We start from the raw sequence: 25,942 nt of genomic DNA, 5'->3' as shown, positions 1-25,942 counted from the left end.
TTAAACATTTCATTGTGATGTGGACATTTGATCTCCTCTCTTCTGGCTATTTAATAACATGCAGTAAATTATTGTTAATTATAGATGCCTCATTCGATTGCACACCAAAAGAACTTATTTTTCCTATCTAGCTGTTTTGTGTTCTTTAACAAACCTCTTGCTCTCCCCCCACCACTTCCCCTTTCCTGACGCTAGTAACCACAGTTCTACTCTCTCCTTCTGAAAATTCACCTTATTTTTTTATTTATTTGTTTATTTTGTTTTGTTTTTTCAGCTCCCACATATGAGTGGGAACATGCAGTATTTCTCTTTCTATGACTGGCTTATTTCACTTAACATAATTTTCTCCAATCTTATCCATGCTGCTGAGAATGGCAGAATTTTATTCTTTTTTATGGCTGAATAATATTCCATTATGTATATATACCACATTTTCCTTATCCAGTCAACCCTCAGTGGACATTTAGGTTGGTCCCATATCTTGGCTATTTGTGAATAGAGCTATGATAACCATGGGAGTGCAGGTATCCCTTCAACATGATGATTTCCATTGTTTTGGGTTTACCTAGAAGTGGGATTCCTGGATTGTATGGTAGTTCTATCTATAGTTGTTTGAGAAACCTCTGTACTTTTTTCCATAATGGCTTCACTAATTTACAGGCCCACCAACAGTGTATAATGGTTCCCCTTCTTCTGCATCCTCATCAACATTTGTTATTCTCTGTCTTTTTTATAATAGCCAGTCTAACTGGAGTGAGATGAAATCTCAATGTAGTTTTGATTTGCAGTTCTCTGATGATTAGTGATGTTGAGCATTTTTTCATGTACCTGTTGGCCATTTGTATGTCTTCTTTTGAGAATTGTCTGTTCAACTCTTTTGCCCATTTTTTGATTGGGTTATTTGCTTTTTTTTTACTATTAAGTTGTTGGAGTTCCTTGTATATTCTGGATATTAATCTTTTGGTATTTATTTGTGAAATTGTTCTATATTTATTTATTTAACAGTGATTTGAATTCTTAGAGCCTACTTCATGTGAAGGAGCTTGCTTGGGGCTGAGTGTTAGGAATTATGTGTTCTGTTTGCTCTGAGATATCTATAGACTAGTGGAGGGACAGTTGTAGTGACAGCAAATACAAAGGAGTGAGTGAAGAAGTTTGGGGAGTGGGATGAGGGGAAGTGGTAACTGATGATTATAGTCTGAGTGCCTCAAGTTTCCAAACTTGAACGTTGGTGTTGTGGGAAGCGTCCTACCCCAGTGCACTGTGGATGTTAGAGTCTTAAGGTAAAGAGAATTCTCATTCTTGGCCACAAGCATGGTAAATAATAGCTGAGTACATTTGAATAGAGATGACAAGTGTGAATATCATTCCCAATGTTTCTTTTTTTTAATTCCTCAGCGCCCATAACCCAGGGAACTGGAGTCAACTTCCCAATTGGAGAAATCCCAAGCCAACCATACTATCATGACATGAACTCGGGGGTCAATCTTCAGAGGTCGCTGTCTTCTCCACCAAGCAGGTAACCGAAAGGAGCCACTCAGATTCTCAGTCTTTATGCACATAGGTAGGTAGGTGGATAGATATGTGGATAAATAGGTAGGTAAAGGAAGAAGGGATGTATAGCAAAGAGTTTTTGCTGATAGTACAGATTTTTAATCTCTTCTGGTTAAATTAATTTTGATATTTGCAAATTAAATGTAATTTTTGTTTAAAGCTTTTTGAGGGAGGCAAGGGAACTATGAAAATCTATTAATATGCACTCACTGGCTGAGTGCCGGTCACGAAAACGACAAAAAACAAACAAACGAAAAAAAAAAAAAAAGTTAAAAAAAAAAAATCTATTAATATCATTTTCATCCTGTTGTATGAAATATTATAAATCTATTAACTATTTCTTTTGGCAACTTTAAAAATGATGTTGCCATGGCAATGATCCCTGGTTTATCACTGATCCATTCCTGGTAACTTGGGGTAATAAGACATGAAAACTAAAATGTGCCATTTACCTACCTTAAAATTAAAGGCCTTATTCTAGGCCACAGTTTGCCAAGTTTTTCAGTTAGTTGATGTTCTTTGAATAATTTAGTTAACTCTCAGTTACCAATGAAAATATCACCCACTCTGAGATTTGGTTTAACCAGCCGTTGTTGGGGAGGACCTACAGTGAGGTTTCACTCTCATTTTCTTTCTCGACCTTCTAATTGTAACTTTCAGTCAAGATGAATAAATATGGTAGCTGAATTGTTTTTGTTTCTGTTTTGAGTTTTGAGTTGGATCTTTACCATATGAATAGCCATCTCATTTTCAGAGCATTAAATTTTCCATGATCAAATATAAGAGTACATGAATTTCAGAGCAAAACATACATCATATAATGTTAACTTTTTAAAAATAAAAGACTATCTGAATAATTGTTTTGATAAGCTAGTCTCAGGAATGACAGTTAGTAGATTTGAATTAATTGGGTCACTATGCATATTCATATATTTATAAACTAAGGTCAATTTTATGTCATTTGTAGTCAAACTGTATTTTTATATAGTTAGATTGTATAGCAAGACAATTGGGTTTATTATTACTAAAAGTGTCTCTGACATGTTGAGGTCTTAAAAATACTTTAGCTTTTCTAAATTTAAAATTTGAATAGTAATTTTCTATTTTATTTGCTGGATCAGTGTGTTGTCAACACAGATCTTTCCTCACGGCCACTGAGTATCAGATACTATGTTTTTAGGGATAAACAAGATTATAGAAACATTTCTTTATTTTTTCCTTATACAAATACTTTCTCCCCCATTTTAAGTTTTCCATACATATTTATTGCTGACTCACAGACAGGAGAATTAGATTAAAAGGAGAGTTAAAAAATATGAGTTCTAACTTTGGATACCTTAGGAAGAAACTAAAGAAATATGATTCTTACCATGGGTTAGCATGGTTAGAAACTGTCATCTTCTACATCATGTTGATACTCTGGGAGTTGTGAGTCAAATATCAATCATGACTGCATCTGCAAATATACTCAGTCATAAACATGCTTCAAGGGCTTGGAAACATAGTGCAGTGAAAAAAGCTCTGTCCTGGAAGTCAGAAGTCCTTACTTTAGGTCTAACTGCTTCCATTAACTTGCACTGGGCAATCCACTGAATTTTTCCAAATTTGTCTTCCCATTTGTGAAAAAGGGGGGGAGGGGGATTGGTTTAGGTACATCATTTCTGAGGTCAATTTTAACTCTGTAATCTTGTGATTTGTTAGCACTGAATTTACGAGGATGAATGTGAATAAGAAATTTTTTTTAAATTAAAGAAAAAATATCCATTTTCATAGTCATAATTAGCTGTTTAATAGGGTATTGGTGGATGTATATGAAAGTAGTATATTAAGCAATATGGCCTATATCATAAAATTACATTTTAATATTTGTTCTACAAATTTACTTTTCTTAATAATTGAGACAAGCAATGGTTTTGTTATTAAAATGTATCATTTTAAAAGTATACCATTTGGTATGAATTTGGCAATGGCTTTTTTTCTGTGGTTGATCTTAAGAATAAAGGATCAATAGATTATTTTTTTAGGCAAAGGTAAAGGAGAACATGTGAAATGTATTATAATCAGCAAAGTACTGTAAAATATCTTTAATATTTTTAATTATAAGGTTGCTAACAATAATTACTATTTAATAACTATCTTCTAAATGCTATCCATTTAAATAAGAACTTTACATTTAATAACTCATTTAATTCTCTCAACCTTCCTGCTTTGAACTAGGTTTTATTATTTCCATTTTACAGATGGTTAAACTGGGTTTAGAAATGCAAAGGAGCTTGCTATTAAGAACTAATAAGTGGCCTAGTCAAGATTTGATAGTAGGCCTGTCTGATCCAAGCTCTTGTTCTACTCTGCTCCATTACCTTGTCTTTGAATTAATATGAGAAGATTAAATTGTGGATGGCAAATGCTATAAAAGTGAACATTATTAATATCAATAATAATTATGAGGAGTTAGGTACAATCTTAATAACACAATGTCAATATTAGCTGATAAACTATATTGAGTTCACTTTTTATTACTGAAATTTTCTCAGAAATGTACATTTGCAAAGGTAAATGTAATGAATATCATATTTGTTAGGCAGGTATAGATATAAGATGGTATAATAAATGGTATATACAACTAGAAATGTTTGCTGTTCCTGTTAATGTTCTTAATACCATTATTTCAAAATGGTTCTGAGATGCTATTACTTGTATTTATAGAAATTTCCACAGTAAGAAACTTCTCAAATCATTTACTTTCAGGTGCTACCCATCATCCCAGAAATCCCATTAATTATTGTCATATTTTAACAGCAAAAGACCCAAAACTATATCCATAGATGAAAATATGGAACCAAGTCCTACAGGAGACTTTTACCCCTCTCCAAATTCACCAGCTGCTGGAAGTCGAACATGGCATGAAAGAGATCAAGGTGAGCCCTAAGCAGATAGATGCTTCTAGAGATATTGGAGTAAAATGTTGGCTTATTTTATAAATTTCATTCAGTCAAAATGTTATAATTGAACCAATATGGATTAGATTTTCTTCAAGAAATTATTGCAGTATAATTATTTTTAGGATAATATACTAGTGAGATGTTGTCAAAGTTGTTACAAAAGATTCCTTGTTTTACGTTTTTTTTGACTTTTTTCCCCCAGACATAGTGATCTTTTAGAACCCCCAGTTAGTTATGTGTGTGGCTGATTATCTCTCACCTGTCCTCATCAGTTGGTTGGAGTGTAGCAGAACCACAAGTTCTGATTCAGTTAGATCAGTTTGCTCCTCTCTATGGGGCATTTCAGGGAGGAGCAAACTTTCAGCAGTTTGCAAGTGTCAGGTGCTGAAAATTCTCACTTAAGCCATAATTCCTTTGGCGAGTAGGTAGAGCATAAGTGGTAAATAAAAGCATAATGTAAGAAACTTGTGTCTGAGTCCATCTAGCCATGTTTTCTAGATAAAACTATGACCCAGTTCTAGGGCATCTTTGAGGAGAAATATAGCTTTATAAAACAGGTATTATTTGGCTTTCTGGGTTCAGACTTGGCTGTTTTCCTTTCTTAAAGTCTATAGGATTTAATATATTTCATTGTATTTACCTATGCCTTTCCTCACAATTAGAGCGACATTATTGTTTTTTTATGTGTGTCTTCCACTCTTTTTCTGCCTTCTCTGATTTTATTTTGTTTTTTTTTTAATTGTGGTAAAACATATATAACATAAAAATTTCCATTTAAAGCATTTCTAGACATATGATTGCATGGAATTAATTACATTCACAATGCTATGCAGAGGGACATTATCAAGCATGGAAGTGGAAAGATTAGCTAACTACAAATTTTGTTGGTTGTATGTAATGTGTACAACTAAGATTATATATCAGCAGCATAAAGATGTATTTGAGAATTATCTTTTAAATCAAATTCTGCATTTTTTTTAAATGTAAAAAAAGGAGCTCTTTATCAATGGTTTTAGCCTAAGACTTGGGTGTGTATAGTGGGGGTTGGGGAGCTGTGTGTTGAGTAATTTTAGTAGACAAATCACTCTGGAGCTAAGCAGTTAAGGCCAAAGTCAGTTCCTTATTCAAGTTCTCTTTTTTGCTGCTTTGAATTTTCATACCAATTACCATAGAGGTTAAAGAATAGTGAAAAATCTTCATGGAGGCACTGGACTTTGAATCAGGTGGGTCTCCTTTAGCATGTTGAGACTTTAACAAGTAAAGAAGCGAGGGGGCATAAGAATAAGTTCTGGTGTCTAGGATGACAATAGCTAATAATATTGCATATTTCAAGATAGCCAGAAAAGCAGGTCAGCGGATCTTGAATGTTATGACCACAAAGAAATGATACATGTTTAGGTGATAGGAAAAAAAAAAGTGAGGGGGTGGAGAGTGGGGTGAGGGACAGAGACAAAAGCATATTTAAGTGTTGAGTTGGAGAAGTAAATTCAAGAATGGCCATGTGTGCTGTGTGGCTGGACACTGTGCACATGGAGAGAAATAATGGGAGATGATAGGGGTCCTTTTACAGAAAGATTTGAAATCAGCTGGAGAGTTTCAGCTCTGAGATCTCTCCACCAGTCCATGCTTCAGGCAGTGGACAAAAACCATCTTTATAAATATAAATGACATCATATCAGTCCCCTGCTTCAGATCCTTCAGTAACTTCCCACTCCTCTCAGGAGAAAATCAGAATCCCACCTACGACCGGCAGTCCTGGCTCTGACCACCACTGTAGCTGCACTGGGTGCCGTTGTGCTGCTGCTTCTTCCTTGCACCTGAGCCCACTGCTTTGTTTAGATTTGGGAACACAATACCCAGGACCTTCATTAAGCCATGCCCTCTGGAATGCTTTTCTTCTAACTCTTCATCTGGCAAATTCTTTGTCATCCTTCAAGGCCCAGCTTAAATTGAGGAATTTCAGTCTAAATCAGGTCTTCCTGTTTTTCTCTCTGGATGTTGTTCCTTCATTGTACTCATATATGTCATAATATATTTATTTATGGGATTAATTGTCTAAATCTGTTTACACTGTGAGGTCAGGGACCTTACATGTTTTGGCTACTGCTGTAACCAGCACCTAACACAATATTTGGTGCATAGTAGGGGCATAATGAATATTTGCTGGATAAATGAACCATTGATAGGGAGAACACCCATTTCATTAGAAGAGACAAGAAATAATAGACTTTTACTAAAGTTGCAGAAGAGAGAATAAAAACAGAACTCAACCCTTTATTGCTTGTTTTACTGACATTGTCAGTTATTCTAATCAAAGCCATATTTTCCCTGTCAGAAAATTATTCTGCAAAAGATTCTAATGGTAATAATAATAACATTGTGAATATTTGGGTATGGATGCATTTGGAAGTGTAGGTGTTCTTTATTATAGAAAGTATCATTTTGTAAGAATAGATTTCTCTTTCAGCCTATTGAATAAAGCCAATATTAAGCCATGTTATATAACATTTTTGAAAAGTAGAAGGGAAATTGTCATTCTTTCTCTTTGTAAAATCATTGTATTTACTTAGTGATTTTCTTTTGTCAAGATGGCTAGAATTATTGGAGAAGTCTGTAAAGGCATATTAAGAGTAAGGAAGAATGTTCTATTTTCAGAAAAAAATTCTGTTATTTTAAATCTGAAGACTTTGTAATGTAAACAATCAGCTATTATTGTGGGAGGAAGACTTCAGGTACATGAAAAAATGAGGGCAGAACAGTACTATCTTTATAAATTCACTAAGACCAGTGCAGTCCTTTTGTTGTTAAAAAATTGCTTTTTTAAAATTTGCAAAATGAAATGCACCATGATCGTTCTTGTCCATCTTCAAATGCTCTTTAAACACATTCCTGTCATGAAGGAAGTTCTCAAAAGCACATATGGGGTACTACTCCGAAAATTGTAGTGGCTTTAACATGTCTTCTACTTATTTCTCCCACAAAACCCTAAAAGTACTAATTGGTACTCAGATACTACTTATTGGTTGATTGAAATATGTTTGTGTTTATAATTGGCAGAAATTCTTAAAATTTACTATTATTTCCCAGGTATGCCTTGTTTTGTGAGTGTTAACTCTGTATTAAAAGTCTATTCTTGCCTTAGCCCTTAGCATAACTGATTTTTGAAATATGAGCATCAAGGATAACAAAATTATGGACAAGATGTGGCATTCTACTTTCCCTTACAATCTGAAATGCCAAACTAAACCACTGAGATTTAGTCCAACGAGGCAAAAATAAAGGATAGAATATGACCAAATTATGATATCTATTTTATTTAAAAATGAAGTTAGGTAAACTATTAATAAAAAATCTAGATTCATGTAATGACATATGTTTATGTAATTTTTAACAATTTAATGAAGAAGTATTTTATTTTAGCATATTACAAACATAATTAATCACATATTTGTGTCTTTACAAAACAAAAAATGTTACAGTTTCCTGATCATAAAAGAATTTTAATTTATAATTTTGCAAAATATTGAGCATGAATATTTTTAAACCAAATACTATTTAATAGTGTTAAAAATTTGGTAGGGGGCTATATAATTTGCTTAAATTTCTTCCAATGAATAGTGATAGAAATTAAATTTGTCAACATTTATATTATGTAATATTTATATTTTTACTTTTATACATAGAGAAGAAAAACAAAAGAGAAAATACTGGGCTGCTAACAAAGGGCTATGGAGCAACTACTACATTCCTTTCCTAAGTTCCAGAATATTTCTCCTTGCTTAGTCTCTTCTGTGAATCCCCTGGTCTTAAACTTCTGACTGCCTCTATCTCTATTAAAAACTTTCTTTTTTAGGTACTGTTTTTCATCATTTAAGATTTTAATTAAATGAATAGAATCAGGCTAGTGTATCAATGTGCAGGTTGAAATTTTCTTTTATTTCAATACTTACTCCACAAAAAGTTCCACTGAGATCTTGTCTACCTCAAATTTTTCCTACCTGAGTCAATTCAGATACTCAGTTCCTAGTTAATGTACTTTTCTGGAAATCATTAGAGCAGTACTTTGTAACTTCCAATATAAGGGGGAAAACAAGAGACAGGTAGGTCATGGTTTTTCTGGAATTCAAGTTACTTTCATGGGACTAAATATAGTTGTATTTCAATGCCTAGGAATTTAACAGGCTTATCAATTGTATGATGAACATTTGGAACAATTCTTTACCAAGGTCATTTTGCCTCCACCATTTCAAATAGTCTCTGATTCATAGAAGTCTGAATGTAAAACTCCTAAGACACTATTTAATAGACATTTGGTGGGAAAAATGTGTAATGGTAAATATATTTATAACATAGAACTGGGGATTATTAAATGGAAATTTTAACAGCTTCTTAATCTGATGAATATTTAAACAACTTGTAATGTAGATAAAATGTAAATTCAAAAAGACCTTTATGCAGTAAAATTTTATGAATTTTTACATAGTTAGGATCTGAGACAATTTGGCTCAATTAACATTTATCAAATGCCTGTTATATGCCAGGAATTTTTGAAGGCATACAGGTACACAAATATCAATAAATTAAGTTTACAGTTCTTGACCTGCTGAATGGAAAATTTTTTTGTACTATTTATGATAAAAGGGGCTTCACAGAAAATAAATGATGTCAACCAGAGTCCGAGGGGACTGTCTCTATGCTTTAGAACTAGCCTACTTTTTTTGTTGTTGTCGTTTCTGCTGTTGTTTTCTAGCTTACCTTCAAGCACTATAAGAAGTAAATCTTTACACATTAAACTGGCATGTTAGCGGAAACTAGCTCTAATTGGTGTATTGGTATGTAATTATAATTTTAAGAATAGTTTAAAAAATTAAACTGGACTCTCAAGCAGTATTTAGGCATTGTGTTCTGGTTGCTGTAGGTACCAGGAAATAAAAACACTAACTTTAAAAAAAAAATTTACTGTCTGTTATGTAAATAAGTCTCCTCAGCAAGTCCTTCGGAAGTATTAATATATTTCTGAGGCCTAGAGATTTATTTGTGATAATTTTGCAAATATTCTCATTAGGAAGATAGTCTTAAATGGTGTGCTAAATTCGATTTGCACTAGATAGAGTTTAATAAGGATATAATATTTGATATCAAATTAAGCGAAAGGGCCCAAGGGAACACTGGGGGCTAGAGAGTAACAACACAGGTTTAGTATCATAAGCCCAATCAGGAAATAAATAACAATAGATAAGAGTGTGGTAGCATACAGATAGAACCAGAATCAGAGACTGGCATTTCTTAATATGAATTTAAGGAATGTTAATAGATAAGCTAGATATAAAAGTGGTCAATTAAGTTTGTAAAATTTTATTTTAACAAAAATTTAAACTTTTTTCATTCATAAGTGAAAAATGTAGAACATTTCATGTACTACTGTGTACTGTGAATATTCAGGAGTGGCTATTGACTGTGTTTATTAAGTTTGTGACTTCAGAACCTTTTATTTCCATTGAAGAATCCATAGGGAACATTAATCATAGGTTCAAACTTTGGAAAACCACATTCTAGCCCAAACTACGGTCTGAGGAATGATAAAATCTCAAGACTTTTCTAGAGCTGTGGGAGCTGAGTGAATACGCAGCTTTCACAAAGGGTTGAATAACTGCTATCTGGGAGACATTAATGTTAAATGAAGTCCTGGAAAATTACAGGTCAAACAGCTTAGTAATCTTATTGGAAGAACTTTTTAAGTTCCCTTTGGGGACCAGGTAGAAAACCACCAATTCCTTACATTCCTAGAGTTTTTATCACAAGAATTAAATAGCAAATGTGCAAATATCAAATTTTGAACCAGAAAAACCAGAGATACAAGTGCTTTTGATGGATAAATGTAGAAAAGAGCTGGTATGAATTTAATGTTTAAGCACAATTTTCACGTCTTTGTTTAGCTATGGAAAATATCAGAAGTCAAGAACTGTAAGTAAAGCTCCATGTACCATCATGATATTGGAAAGCAAACTTCAGGCATGCCTCCACCATAGTGTTTTTATTCTCTTCAGCTACACTGCTATAGCTGAAAAATCACAGTGTAAACATCTTCAAAATGGGAAGGCAAACAAATTGTTGGTGAAGGCTTTCGTCAGAATTCCTTACATTGCCTACTGATTAACAAATGTTTGTCCTCCTTTCGTGAGTTCTAATCAAGAATAGCATTTTGGATGGGGCAAATTTGTATATATATTAGATACTGATACTGATTAATATGGGAAAGTTATACTCATATTTCTATACCCTGGAGGCTTAATGATTTGAAAATACAGCATTTTGCAGAAAAACCACAATATATGATTAGTTTGAAAAAGTAACAACCTTCTGTTTAATAATGGGTCTCCAGATTGATGGAACACAGCTTAAAATAGGACAGTGGGAAACCTATGGGAGATGATATCACAGTGCATCATACAGAGTTTCTTGGCATAATAAGAGCTTTTATTTCAAATTCTTTTACACATTGATTTCATGTTTAAACTAATTTTGAAGTAGTTTGAAAAGCCATTGTCTTTTCAGTTACTAGACTACTAATATCATATACAATAAGAAATTGATTTTTCAAGCATTGATCGCAGATTATTAGAACCCTTAGGTAGACATAGTTCAAGTCTCTTTAGAGCCAAGCAGTCCAAGGATCAGAGAGATTGTCTTGTTTAAAGTGTCTAGGTAGTTAATTGGCAGAGCCTACATCTTCTTTTTTTAAAGGCTAATTTTTTTTTCTTTTGTTTTTATACTACAACCTTTCTAGGGAATGAATATATAAACTTATCTATGTAGGGAGAAATGGACTAGAAGAATTAAAACACCACTTCGCCAGTCCTGGCAGATGGACATTTTTGCTGGGAGCTTCTTGGAAGATTCTGTTAGACCTTGTAGAACTAGAGTGGGGGAATAGAAGTGAATTTATGAGGTTTTGAGTTTCTGAAAGAATTGTCAAAGCAAAATTTTAATGTGGTAAAATGTACATCTTTTTAAAAAAATCGACCCCTTAATATTAATGCCATGATTAAAAATTTTTGAACTAACAAAATTGGAGATATGAATGCTTTTGATGGATAAACGTGGAGAAGAGCTGTCTTGAAATGAATGTTTAAGAACAATTTAAAAAAATTTTTTTTTATTGTGGAAAATATCAAAAGTAAAGAGAGTTGAAAAGTGAATTCTTTACTCCAGGTACCATCACCCAGTTTTAACTGTTATCAATATTTTTTCAATCTTGTTGGATTTAATATCTCCCAGTTAAAAAAAAATATTTTTGAGTAAATCCCAGCCATTGTGTCATTTTACTTGTAAATATCTCTTAAGTGTTTCTAACAATGAATTTTTCTGAAACAATCACAATACCATTACCAATTTAACAAATATAACAATAATTCCTTAATATAATCTAGTGTGTAATCAATGTTCAAATTCCCCAGAAAATCTCAAAGTTTGTTTTGTTTCTATCTGGATCCATATTTATATTTTTGGTCTGTTTTTAAGCTATACTAGTTACCTTGCTTCTTTTTCATTATTTATTTGTTGAAGAAACCGTGTATATTTAACAATTGTGTTCAACAAATACATGTAAATGAGGAAAATAAGATCCTACTGCCATGTGTGGCTATATTTATTGACTTCCAATCTGTCAGGTACTAGATTAAGTTTACATATATTTTTGCTTTTCAACCCCATATAACCCTCCATTTCACAGCTTATCAAATTGTTTTTTTCCAATGGTTAAGAACCTTGACACAGATACAGAGATAATAAGTGGCAGAGGAAGAATAGGAACCCCTGTCTGTGTAGCTGAAGCAGCTCGTACTCATTGTTTCTATATATATTACCTCCCAAACAAGTTATTTTATGTTATGTTTATGGTTTTGGAAACTAATTATAAAACCTCTACTACAGTTTTTTCTTTTCTTAGTGCATGAAACTTCAATACAGATAAATGCACATAATTTCATAGACTCCTCAGAGATTTGTGAGTGCAATCCTTGGGCTGGACTTAGATTAAAAATCTCTTTTCCATTTAATAATATGATACTGTTAACAAATACTCCTAAAGTCTAGAATATCTTTAGTAGAGTTGTGTGTGATATATACCAAATCTAAAATGAACTACATATCTCAAAATATTAATTATACAAAAATTATTAATTATACAAATAAAATATTATAATATAAAATATAATATATATATTATAATATATTAAATATTAATTATACAAGGGTACTTCAAAAAGTTCATGGAAAAATAGAATTAAAAGATAACATGAATCTTTCCATGAAGTTTTTGAAGTACCCTCATATATTTATTGTCACATATATATTTTCTTTTAGTCCTGTTCTAGTTTGTTGCCTGATACCTAGAGCACCGTAATGGTGATCAGGACACTCTAAATACTGGTGTAGCCTTAGACAAATCACTTAACTTCAGTAAACCTTGAATTTTCCCATCTATAGAATAACAAAGTTGGATACTAAGGTTCCTTTGTGTTTCAACATTTTCGATTTTAAATCAATTGGAGTCAAAGAATTTGAAGATCTTCAGTACTTGAGTCGAAGCTTTCATTAACATGGATCTTTCTGAAAATTCAGAAAGTTTTCCATTTCTTAAGTTATTTTTTAAATGTTTATTTTAAATACTTTCATTGAATAACACAATAATTGGGCCGTTTATGCTTGGAGGCACCATGTGTTTTGCCTTATACTTGAGGAATGCACACTTCTCACAGATACGTGTCCTGTCCTGCACCATTCTGGTACAACAAATGATTGATAGAGATTGAGTTATTATAACACAACCTTGTTATGGGATCAGTGTCTCCTACTTTGAAAACAAATGACTCAGCCAGACGGCAACATTTATTTTCTCTAAATGACTAGGGATGTTGCAATAGGAGACCATTATCCTGTGACAATATTCTGTTTCATTGACATTATCTCACAAATGTAATTGGTCCATTACTAAATAGAGGTTTTGTTACTGATCAATTTCACATGATTTCTAAAACCATTAGGATAATAAATATGCCATCATAGTAATTTCATTGACAGAATGTTCTTTTTTTCTTCATTTACATTTGTTGGAGGAAAAATATAGATTTAGGTTGAACTTAAACACTACAATTCATACCAATTTCAACTACTTTTCCATTAAGAGAAACAGAATATTGTGCAGAGTAATCATATTTGCATTGAGCTGCTGAACTGACGACCTTAAAAGTTTTGTGATTTTTTTTTTCCTACCACACTAAACCACATCAGATCATAATTTTTCCCAAGCAATTAGTTTACTACCTTAGTTTAATGATTTTATCTGAAATAAGTTCCAGATCATTTCTACGACTTTCCTGTAAATCCACTAACGTAACACATCAGTTAAATCAACCCTAACCATTACCAGCATGGATAATAACAGCAGTGGTAACAACAGAAACCTTGAGATGTCTTGTAGCATAAATGTTTCTAAATGCATGGCTTTTCCCCAAATGTTCTCCTCTAAAAACTCATCTGTAATCTTGTTAAATTAGAACTCTTCCAGTATCTTTCTGACTTTTACAGTTAAGGTTACGGTATTGATTTTATTTTATAGTCTATGGCTCTCAGATGCTAAACGCTAATAAGCTTCCATAGCTAAGAGGTTTTTCCCAGAGGGATGGTGAATAGCAGCTATTTACCTATGCCAGTGTTTAGCAAGTGGCTAAAATATACTCCAAATCCTGTGTGATTGTTTGGTGTTATTCCCCCTTTCAAATTAGGTTTACTGACATTACTCAAGACACTTCATCATTGTCTGTCTGTTAAAATGAAATTGCTTAATGGACAAAAGCATTTTGAAGTATTTTTAAAAAGCAGTTTTCATTTATTTGGTATTCATTCTTTTAGCACTGTTCATTATTCAAAGAATTTTTTTAATGTCTCTGGAAGGTGTTTGTGATCTTCAAAGGGATTTGAGCTTTAACTTTGTATTGGGTGTAGGTGTAGCCTGGAGACCTTTTTTATAGACATGTGATAAAATAGAGACTTGTAATAACATGCTATTTACTGTGCTTGGGTTAAAATATATGGCAAGAGAAACAAACTACCACAAAATGTTTTATGAGGCTGAAGAATACAGTGATATGCTCAAGTGTAATTAAGATTAAATATTTAGTGATTAAAGTAAGAATTTCATTTATTTAACACAAAGGCTATTATACTTTCTCCTTTAAAAAAGAACTGATTTTATGAAAAAGAAGGTTGAGAAATCTAATTGAAGATGACATCTTATCTCCTCTTAATGTAGCTTGCCATTTTTCCCAGAGTTATTTTAGAGTGTGATAAATGTAAATATATATATAAAGAGATACTTTCTTAACATGGCAGCTAATTATTTTTTGAATCATCTGGCATCATCATCAAACTACTGTAGTGGGATTAAGTCCATATGTCTTGTCATAACATTCAGAGCTTTTCGTTAACTTGCAGTGTGTGGGAAGGACTTATTCACATTTGCCACACAATCATCAAATTATATCTAGAAGAGTCCTTAGAAACAGATATTCAGATATTCCCTACATTGTCCTTTCAAAAAGACATCGTTTTGCCTTTAGCCAACTAAATTGAAAGTGTTGCATTTAAGCATTTCATTTTACATTTTTGCGACATCAAGTACCTAAAACCAATACGAGATATTTCCTTCTTACAGGATAATGTTGGGCATATAACAAAATCTGATATTGTCAAACCAACATTGGAAATCTTACTTATGATATTTTGTGAAGCTACTGGTAGTATTTTTCACCCCAAAATATGTATTTTACAATTTTTATGGTAAAAGTGATAGTTATTTGTGAGGAATCTGGAAAAACAAACTATCAAATGTAAAAAAGAAAATAAAAATCACTTTTAATCCCATCACATAGAGATAACTCCTATTCATATTTGACTGTAATATGTGTCAATCTGTTTTTCTATGTATTTTTCTCTGTATTTTCTATGTATTCTATTTCTGTGTACATATTTTTACACTAAATCGGATTTATATGATATTATGCTATTTTGTAAATTATTTTCTTTTTTGTCTTTTGCTCATAATGATATTTTACCCTGTCTTTCGATTTTCGCATTATAATGGCTGCATAATATGTCACTCTGACTATATCATAAATTTTTAAATGTCTACTTTGGTCATGAACGTTTAGGTAGTTTCTGAGTTTTTATATCATAAATAAATATACAGTGAACATCATTGCACATTAATCTTTGTGCGTTATCTAATTTGTTCATTCCTGTCCACTTCTTTTCTCTGTCCCTGGTCCCTAGCATACTGCCTGGCACCAAGTCACCATATAGAGGCTCAATGAAGTTTTGTTAAAGGAATAAATGCATTTGTACCATGAATTACTGAGTTAAAGCTTCCTAAGGCTTTCTATTTATAGGGCTTTTGGTAAATACTGGCATAGAATCCAGAAAGGTTTCATCAGTTTACATTCCCACCAGCAGTGCATGAGTGGCTTAACTCTACTGTCATATCCATAATAATTTAAGTATAGCACATGGTTCTGTAAGCAATTTTGAAGCATGTCTTCTGAAATGTATATATAAAACAGTCTCTATGATAGGCCTTGTGATTCTACCCATGTGCCTCTTTTTTTTCATTTATATTTCATTTAAACCATCAGGGATCATACCACATCTTTTTCCTCTTGAGCCAGGGTAACTCCATTTTACTGTGAAGGAAATGGAGGAATTCAGATGGTATCTGAAAGATTGTGCAAAGCTTTGAAGTAAAGTCATAGCCTATTTGGTCTCTCTCTCTTTTCTTCCTTTCCTAGTATACGCTCCCCCACCTATAGGTAAAACTTGTTAAAGTAAAGATCAATGTCATTCTCCACAGGGAAACCACTAGAAATAAATACATCTAAGCTTTGGGCTGGGATCTTAAGTAACAGGCAGGCAAGATGCTGCCCCCATCTAGCCTTAATAATTGTCATATTTTACATAACATTTATACAGTTGTAAATAACCTGTAAACATTCCTCTCTTCCATGCTATTTATCCCAAGGCAGAAACAGAGGAAGAGAAACCATGGTCTCTTTCAGCATTCAGCTGGCAGATCATTTTCTCTGCCTTCTTGTCCTCTGGGCACAGAGCCCAAGCTTTTTACTTGTTTCAGGACTGACTCTGGATTTGCGACCTGAAGTCAAAATATCAGATTTCGGCCCCGGAACTCATCCCATACATGTGATTGGTACCTCTCATTTATTATCTCATTTATATTAAATAGTATTATTACTTTATGCAGATAGGTTATTTCTTTTTCATCTTGTCTTCCAGCTTCCACCCAACCTTTTAATGGAAAGCAGAAATGCCCCTAGTTTAACTAAAACTCATTTTTCACTTTCAGTGCTGTGTGTTGCTTGACAGTTTCAATGGAGTAATGGATGTGTTGACCACCTTTGCCTTCATCCTGCAATGAGTTTGGTCTGTGAAGAGAATTTCAATGTCCAGAGTTTTTGTAATCTGATAAAACGGTCCTAAAAAATCTGTAAAAGTTTAAAACCTATAAAAGTCTTAAAAATAAAAAAACCTGGAAAACTATGAGCAGGTATCAACTTAGTAACACTTGTCAATATAATATTATTTTGTTAAATTCTGGTCATTGGGTTGTCTTTAAGCTAAATGTTTCCACGTATAAGCTTTCAGTTTTTGGTCTGTATCACACTCTGTTCTGTATCCTACCAGAGGGTCAAAGTTAACAGAAGTTTCCTAACTCTTTGTATTGCACCTCGAGTTTTCCTCTGCAAATAAATAAATAAATAAAATAAGAAAAGAAAAGGGAAAAAAAGTTTCTGTGAAATGTTCAGCAACTTGATAATTTAAAAAATAAAGAAGATATTTTAAAAAATGATTATAGTTTTTTAAGCGCGTAGCAATAATACATACTTCCATGTTAAATACTGGGAAATAAGAGAAGCCTGTAAATGGTGACTTGTGACTGTAGAGTTCATTTAGACTTGTTTACAAGAATAGCGTGTAAATAAGGAAAACAACTTAGGAATATGTAAAAGAATTGGATTTTTGAAACATTTTGAGACAATTTTTTTCTTTGTTAACCGACAGAAATGTTTTTCTAAATCATAGGACTGGCACAGTTAATATATTTTAATTTAGTGCTATGGTATGCTGGAAGTAATAGCTTCTAGAAATTCAAGAATTCTTGTGTGCTCTTACATAATTAATTTGAAATAGTTACAAACCATAAGTGCTATTATAGGGAAGAACAGGAATTTTTTAAAAATAAAATATGTTTTCTATGTAGGCCATAGAAATGCGCTTTGTAACCTTAATCTACTTAAATATATTGGAAAAGCTAACATATTGCTGTACTATATGTGCAAAAGGAGCAGGTGTCCCAGACAGGCAGGTGTTAAGGTGGCTGTTTGAGCTTGCCCTAGATCACTAGTTGACTTCAGTGAAGTTCTACTAACAGGTGGCTAACTGATTGGAGTGCCATGTGACATTTATCCCAGGAGCGACTTGGATGACAGGCTGCTACAGACTGAGGAAGGGGTCTTCGCTTTGATGAAGAAATTGCCAAAACTCATGTCTCATTAGTGTTTCCTAAGGTTCTTTGGAAGTGAACAACAGTTTAATTAAGGGCTGACGCAAACACGTTTCTGCACACTTTCCCTGCAGCATTTTATCACATTAGAATTGATCAAAATTGTTGCCTTGGGCTGACTTGAACAGATATACATCTGGAGCGCCATTTGTGCAAGCTGCCGATGAGTCGGGTACACACGCTGTGTTTCACAGCAACTCTCTTCCTTTGTAGATGAAATTACCTTGTTGGGAGATGAGTTGATATAACTCTTTATTTGCTTAAGCCTTTATCTCTTTGAAGTGATGCTGTGTAAAGAATGACACATTAGGGCTTCGGATGTATATACATTACAGTGCCAAAAAAAAAATTATAGTATGGCCAGTAAAATTATATGATAATTTGATTTTGAAAAATACTTATTTAAAGATGTACTTAAGTTTAAATGAACCAACTTTATCAGTAGCCTGCTTGAACTTCTTACATGGTGATCTTTTATTATGTATTTAACTACACAAATAGTTTCTAAAGCCATGACTAATTGTCCAATTATAAATCTAAATGTGGGTGTAGACACTGAAGAATAACACCATCAATGTGAATCTTCTTTTTTAAAAATTATTCTCTCATCTTCTGTCATTAAGAAAAATCCTTTATACAATCCAATATTATTGTGATTGCAATTATTTAATGAATTTTTGTCTTTAATATCTGCCGTCTCTGCCAAACTGTAGGCATCACCAGGATAGGAACCAGGTGGTCTTGTTTAGCATCTTAAACCTTATTCATAGTCATAGTTTCTCATCCTTATTAGGAACTCAGTGATTGATTTTGGTTTTCGTTTTGCTGTATGTTCAGTTACCTTCTCTGTCTGGTGATATCTATTCACGGAACATGAATTTTAAGTTATACTGGCTATGGTTATTTTGGTCATCCTACACTACTAGTTATTATTCTACCATAGAGCTTCTTTAAGATGCAAGAGATTCTCAAATAAGCGGCATAGACACAGCACCTGCTATACCTCTTCTACTTTCTTTCAATCTTGGATTTTTTTTTCATTTTCTTCCCAAATAGCATGCCTCCACATCTTTTGTGTCTTTGATAAAATCATCTTTGGTAGGACGTAGGCCATTAGTCAACTTTTAAAAAATGCATATGCAATGCATAGAACAAGCAGACATAATAATAATGGAAAAGCCATCAAGTAATATGAGATACAAACAGAAGATCATTAATGAAATCTAGGCCTCAAAATTTTCCAGGAAGGATTACTTAAGAAGAAAATTAATCAGCTTTGTTCAATGGATACAATATTGCTCTGTAGGTAGAATAAGGGGGCAGAAATACATAATTTTGTAGCCCAATCAAGAATGTCATATGCAAGGAATGGCACAGAGTTAGAAATGCATTCCTCTTGGCCCCCAAGGAAATCATAGCAAATTGGCTTAGCTAAAGTTTAAATAAAAAGGAATGACAAAGGTAAAAATTACATAAAAATGTCGTACCGTGGTAAATCTTAAAGTGAGAAGGGTACTGTTTGGAGGTTATGATTCCAAGTATTGTCTTTATAATGAATCATGGTGAGGAAGGCCTGAAGGAGGAGGCTAGGAAGGAAATCCTTGATTCAACCAGGTACAAGTGAAAAGGAGCAGGTGGAAGCTAGGAGAACAGAAAAAATCAAGTTTTTGGAAAGTTTTTCCCTTATAAAATTAATCCACTCATAAATTGTTACTTTCTAAATCAAACTGAAATTTCTTTTTTTAATTTCAAGCCTGCATTGGCCTTTGTTTTTTTCTCATCAGTCACCAACTCCTCCTGCCTTCTTATTAGCAGAGTTATCAGTGAACCCTTTTCTTACCATCTTGCTTCTCTCTTCAACTTCTTTATTTTATTATGCAACTTGTGCACTATTATGCACCTGTTATTATTCAGCTCATTATATTTTTATGCATCATTCAGCTTTATTATTATTCAATGCATTTTAAACTTAATCCTTTTACGTATTATTCTTCCTGCTTGAGGGACAGTAGATTGTGAAAAGCATGACGTTTGTTTTTCTTCACAGAAAGGTCACTCTAAACCATCTTTGCTATATATTTATTCTTCAGACATTTTTTCCTGTAGCATATGGGTGCATGAAAAATAGAAACGATATCATTTTTCAGCTTGGCGTGAAGTCTATTAGACTACAGACACTCAAAATAAAGTTAAAATCAAAACAATACTAGTTTGGTTCATGATTAAAATGTAACAGCTAGAAACTCTACCCCTGCTTCCCCCAGATAATTGACATTTTATTTCCCCTTCAGTCCAGAAAGTTGATTTTTTTGTTGAGAGGGATTCACTTAGTGAATACTTGTGTCTCCCTAAGTACTTAGCATAGCACCTTCTACATGCTGTATAGCAGTATATCGTTATTGATTAATGGGCCCAGAATTAATTTCATTTAATGGGAAAACAAAGGCAATTAAGCCTACATTCTAATGCTATTCTAATACTACCTACCTGTTTCTAAAGCAAATTCTTTCATTTTGGCCAGTGGGCCTTCCCATTTATATTTTTACTATTATAAGTTACTTTTGTTGTTTAAGGAATAGATAGTTTGTGGTTCCCTTTACAACTTGAACAGTGAATTTTATTCTGTTTCTTCTGTGTTGGCCTCTATAATCCTTTGTGTGTTCCCAACATGTAGGTACCATTATTATTAGGTGCATGGCTAAAAGAGAACCAGAAAAATAAATGGACCCATACTAATTACTCAGTAAAGCCCAGTGTGTCATTTTGGCTTAGAAAATGCAAAGGCTTTATTTCTTAAAAATCACATAATTACCTATATTTTTGAACTTCCATATACTCTTGGTTTATATGCCCTTTACAAAAAGGGACTCATGTGAATTTGGCTGCATTTAATGAAAATTCTGATACAGTTAACAGTAGTTGCAGTTACCTGAATTGATCTTCTTCTCCAGAAATGACATAATTATAATAATGACACTATTTTGCTTCCCAAGGTCTGGTCACATTTCATTGTTTTTAAATGATGTGTATTTATGCTTTATTATTTATACTATGGAGTTTTCAGAAACTGACACAAATTCATTTTATTTGAAATTTATATTTAAACGGGTAAGTCCTAAGAATGTCAATAGAAAGTTACCAGTTTCTTTTCTATAAGTTAACATTTAATTAAAAATTTGGAATGGAAACATTGCATCATCTGTGACAGAAGGATGGAATAGAGGTTCCTTCCACCTCTAGTGATTTATATGTCTATAATTTAATTTCCAGTAGGCAAAAACCTACATTTGTAGTATTAACTTTTGAAATCACATAGCTCTTAAGAAAAATTAAGTATTATTTTTGGCAGTTTGAAGATAACTTAGCTGAAATGAGCTTCCTTTGTCTATTTTTTTTAAACCTTGGTTTAAAATTTTTCTTTTTTTGTAGTGGCATTAATTGCTGTGGTTTTATGAAACATTTCTTTTGTTTTTTTTTTTTCTTTTTGAGAAAGATATAAAGAAATGGTTCTTCAACTCATCAGAGTTCTCATAGGTTAGTGACACCCAGGTAGTCACAAATTGTAGCTCATGGCTGGAAACACACCCTGTCATTTTTTTGTAGACTGATGTCTACTGTCTTTACAGTGGCATATCCATTCTTCAAGTGCCTGTATGCTGAAAACACATATTTAATTTTATTGGAGACTTTTACCAGAGCTTAGGTAATTTTAACAATGGTAAATCATAATGATAACCAGTTTCTTATACTAATAGCACCACGAAGTCTTTTTTTATTTCAAAAAACATTTCTAATTAAAAATGCAAATTGTACATATTTTTAATGTGTGATAAGATTTGGGTTTTTTTTTCTTTTAATAAAGTTTTTTTTCTTTTAGAGATACATGCTGTAATATTTAGAGATGAAATTATATGATCTCTGGGATTTGCTTCAAAGTAATAAAGGGGGAAGATGTGTAGATGGGAGTAAAGATGAGATAAGAGTGGCTAGGAGTTGATAACTGCTGAAATGGGGGATGGATACATGAGAAGCCATTACTATTCTGTCTACTTGTGTACATATTTAAAATTCTTGATAATAAAAATACAAATTTTGTAGCTCGTATCATTCTTAGAACACTTTACTATAAATTTATAAACCTCCGTAAATATCAACATTACTAATTCAAGACGTTAACACCAAGGCACATCTCTCCTACCAACCAGTTTCCTTCTGAATTTCGTATTCCAACTAACTGCTTGGTACGATCTCTTAGCCACCTAAAGTGATGACCTTACACTTAAGTTATTAATTTAATTTGGTGAATTATATTTAAGTATCTGTTACATTAACTCTATTCCCACTCTTATTTCAAGCTCTCATGATCTATCTTTTGTCAGTACTAAATACTTACAGAATGAACGAGTCAGTGAGTGAAGCGCTATCATAGCACATTTTTCACTGTTTTGTAATTCTTTTTTACTTGTCCTTATCCCCTCGCTAGATTTCAAGCTTTATAGAATGTCAAAGTGAATCCAGTTCACCATTGTGTCCCCAGCAACTAGTGCAGTGTCTGGCATAAATTAGGCCTTCAATAAAATATTTTTGGAATGCATGTATTCATCTGTCTTCTTAAGTGGCCTCCATGATTTCTGTCTCCATTTTGGTTAATCCATCCTCTATTTAGTTTCTGGAGGAATTGCTCTAAATGGCATTTGTGATCATATTTCGCTCATCAATAACATTTTCCCACGAGGGTCAGCATTCCGACATTTGTGCAGGAAGCCCGTGGCCCTTCATCCTGTGGGTCCTGCTGGCTGCTTGCTTCTTCATCTCTATCCACCACTCCACAGACGACCTGAACTACTTGCATATTTTATAATGCCACACTGAACATTTCCTCTCTGGAGTGTCATCCCCAGCCACAGTTTAAAAATGGCACCCCCCGGGGGATGCCTATCTAACCTGGGCAGGCTGAGCTGATCCCTGTCCTGCACCAGAGGCTGGGACGTAGCAGCAAATGCCACAACATCCCTGATCTCAACACACTCACCCCCTTCAGACTGTCGACAGCCATTTTCTTCTTATTGTTTTCCTCTTCACCAAAAGCGAGCATGCCTACAGCAGGAACTACTTTTTATTTTTCTTAGCATCCTCACGTTATCTGGCAAATAGAGGATCACAATAAATATTCGCAGAATGAGCAAATTAAGGAATGCATTTTTTGCTAAACAAGTGAATGAGTTTTCCATAAAAGAGGTTAAATCAATGATATACTTACCAGCATACCTAAGGGTTGTTTTTCACATTTGTACTAGGGCAGAAGACAAGCCCGAATCATATGACTCTAAGAATGAAATGCTGTGGTAAAGAAGACCTTTATGTGAACCAAGAGGCTAAGGGAAACATGATATTTAGTTTTCTAAAAGATCAAGATTTATTTAGTAAAAAGAGTAATTCTGATGATAATTTTAATGAAATCTTCAGTTAGCTTGAAGGGAGATTGTTTCCAAAAGATATTTCAAAACTCCAACCTTACTGGGGCTTTGACCCTCAGTATATAGTTTGTAAAAGAGCCAAAGTACAAAAATACTGAAACGTCGGTGAATGAGATCTCATTATGTTGACATGAAGTTTATCAATTAAGAATTTCCTACAGCTTGGATTTTCCCCTCTTCCTGTGCAGATATGTCTTCTCCGACTACTATGAAGAAGCCTGAGAAGCCATTGTTCAGCTCTACATCTCCACAGGATTCTTCCCCAAGACTGAGCACTTTCCCCCAGCACCATCATCCCGGAATACCTGGAGTTGCACACAGCGGTGAGGACTTTCAAGCATAGAGGAGAAGCCTCCCTCTTGTCTGCAGGGCCAAACCCTCAGGGATGGAGCAGAAGTTTATAGTTATAGCTGTGGTGACCATATTTTCTCAACCAAAAGGGAGAGGGTCACAATCGGATACAATTTTTTTTCTTATCAAGTTGTAAGAAAAGATTTTCAGAGTCATACAATTAAATAATATTTATATATGTATTTTTGAATTGCCTTTATTGGAAAGATAATGATCACAAGAACTTACGATGTTTGGGATACATAGTTATAGTAACTGTAGCTTCAGGATTGGTCCTAATTCTATATATTTTACTAAGGGAAAGATGGAATTTCAAGTATGTTGCTGAGGTTAGAGTATTTCCAAAGGCATTAAGATGTACAGATTGTATTTCTGTAGATGTTATTTTCTGTACACAAATCAATATTTACTTATATAGGAGTGAAATTAATCAGAAAACAAAAGAGGTACTTTAACAGCTGTTTTATATGCACACATGTTTTGGGCTAGTACACTTGGTATTATGTTTAATATCTGTATTTAAATAGGAAAAAGATCCAATATTTCACATTTGTACTTTAACTAATGACCAATATTAAATCCTCTTTCAAAAAATAAAAAAGAGATACAATTAATTATAAATACTATATACTTTCAACCTATTACTCTTCAGTCCTAGAGAGGAGTAGATTGAATTTTAGGTGGAGAAAGTTTGGTATATGAATATGTTTATAGTGATACTCTTATTGCTTTAAATTTATAGTTAGCCACACACACGTACACACACACACACACACACACACACACACACACACACACAAAACGGGGGGGGAAGAAGATATAACAACCACAATTACTTGAAGTTGACATGACAAGCAAACAGAGGGGACATCAGTGGGGAGAGGGAGGAGGGAGGGAGGTTTTGGTGAGGGGCAACAATAATCAGCCACAATGTATATCGACAAAATAAAATTTTTTAAAAAAAATTTATAATTAGGCTATAAGTTTTTAAATCTTTACTAAAAGGATGTAACGTGTTAAAATAAAGTCCTTAGCTTTGGTAATAAGTGTATGTTGATATTTATTGTTGTTATACTTAAAAAATACCTGGCCTTTATTGGTTTCTTTAAAAAAATGAAATTAAGAGAGAAATATACAAATTAAATGTGGTATAAGAATTTGTACATTTATTGTTTGTACTACTGAGATAGGGGAAAAAAATCAGTAATTACTTCATAGATTTGTAATGTTGAATATTTTGGAAAAATTAACTTAGAAGTCAAATCATTTATTTATTATGACACCTGATTAAAATATTCATATTTCTAACATTAAAAAAATTAATCCATATATTTTTATATAATGAAACATGAGAGTCCTAGATAAGCCTTCCACCTTGGTTCTTTATCAGATATTAGTTTAATATCTAATGTATTAAGGCCTGTGGTAGGCACGATGGCCATGAAAGACAGTGTCTGCCCTTACCAAGCTCATGATATAGTGGTAACATGGGGGGACCACGTTGCAGGTAGGCATCTAATCTGAACAGGACTGGATACTGGGGGGAGTAGTAGATGCTTGGAAGAGAGGTGTTATGAACTAAAGTTTGAAGGGTGAATTCACCACAAGAAGGAACAAGCTAGGAAGAAAAGTGTTTCGGGCAGAAGAAACAGCACATATAGCAGAAGCAGTAGAGGTCATTGCAGCAAGGAACTGCCCTATATCCAAGGATCCACTGGTCTCTTAATGTGGTCAGAGATGAGGTCAAAGGAGTGATCCAGGACTAGGTCCTGAAGAGCATGAGGACATATGTATCTGTGAAGTTGTGTGGACTTCATTCTGGAAGCACTAGGAAGCCATTGAAAGATTTTTAGCAGAGAAGTTACACAATTATAATGGTGTTTTTAAAAAGTCATTCTCATAGAACTGTAAAGGATGTATGGGAAAGAGAAAGACTGAAAGAAAGAAGACAATTAGGAAATCTTTGCAGTAATGTAGGCAAGAAA

At 33.3% G+C, this 25,942-nt stretch overlaps 1 protein-coding gene across 10 annotated transcripts in view; it reads left to right on the top strand.

The window, feature by feature from the left end:
- The window catches only part of NFIB (nuclear factor I B), a 282,680-nt gene that overhangs the window by 162,648 nt on the left and 94,090 nt on the right, over window positions 1-25,942 (top strand). For 9 of the 10 annotated variants that reach the window (XM_063080859.1, XM_063080855.1, XM_063080853.1 and 6 more), the window contains 3 exons: window positions 1,399-1,519; window positions 4,354-4,472; window positions 23,795-23,929. In XM_063080859.1, coding sequence (XP_062936929.1) covers window positions 1,399-1,519; window positions 4,354-4,472; window positions 23,795-23,929 — 375 coding nt within the window. The remainder of the gene's footprint in view (window positions 1-1,398; window positions 1,520-4,353; window positions 4,473-23,794; window positions 23,930-25,942) is intronic. The other variant, XM_063080854.1, reaches the window with a different exon arrangement.

Source organism: Cynocephalus volans, chromosome 16 (assembly GCF_027409185.1).
Source record: "Cynocephalus volans isolate mCynVol1 chromosome 16, mCynVol1.pri, whole genome shotgun sequence".
Classification (NCBI taxonomy): domain Eukaryota; kingdom Metazoa; phylum Chordata; class Mammalia; order Dermoptera; family Cynocephalidae; genus Cynocephalus; species Cynocephalus volans.
The sequence above is the reverse complement of the archived record's forward strand: the minus strand, read 5'-3'. Positions and strand labels throughout refer to the sequence as shown.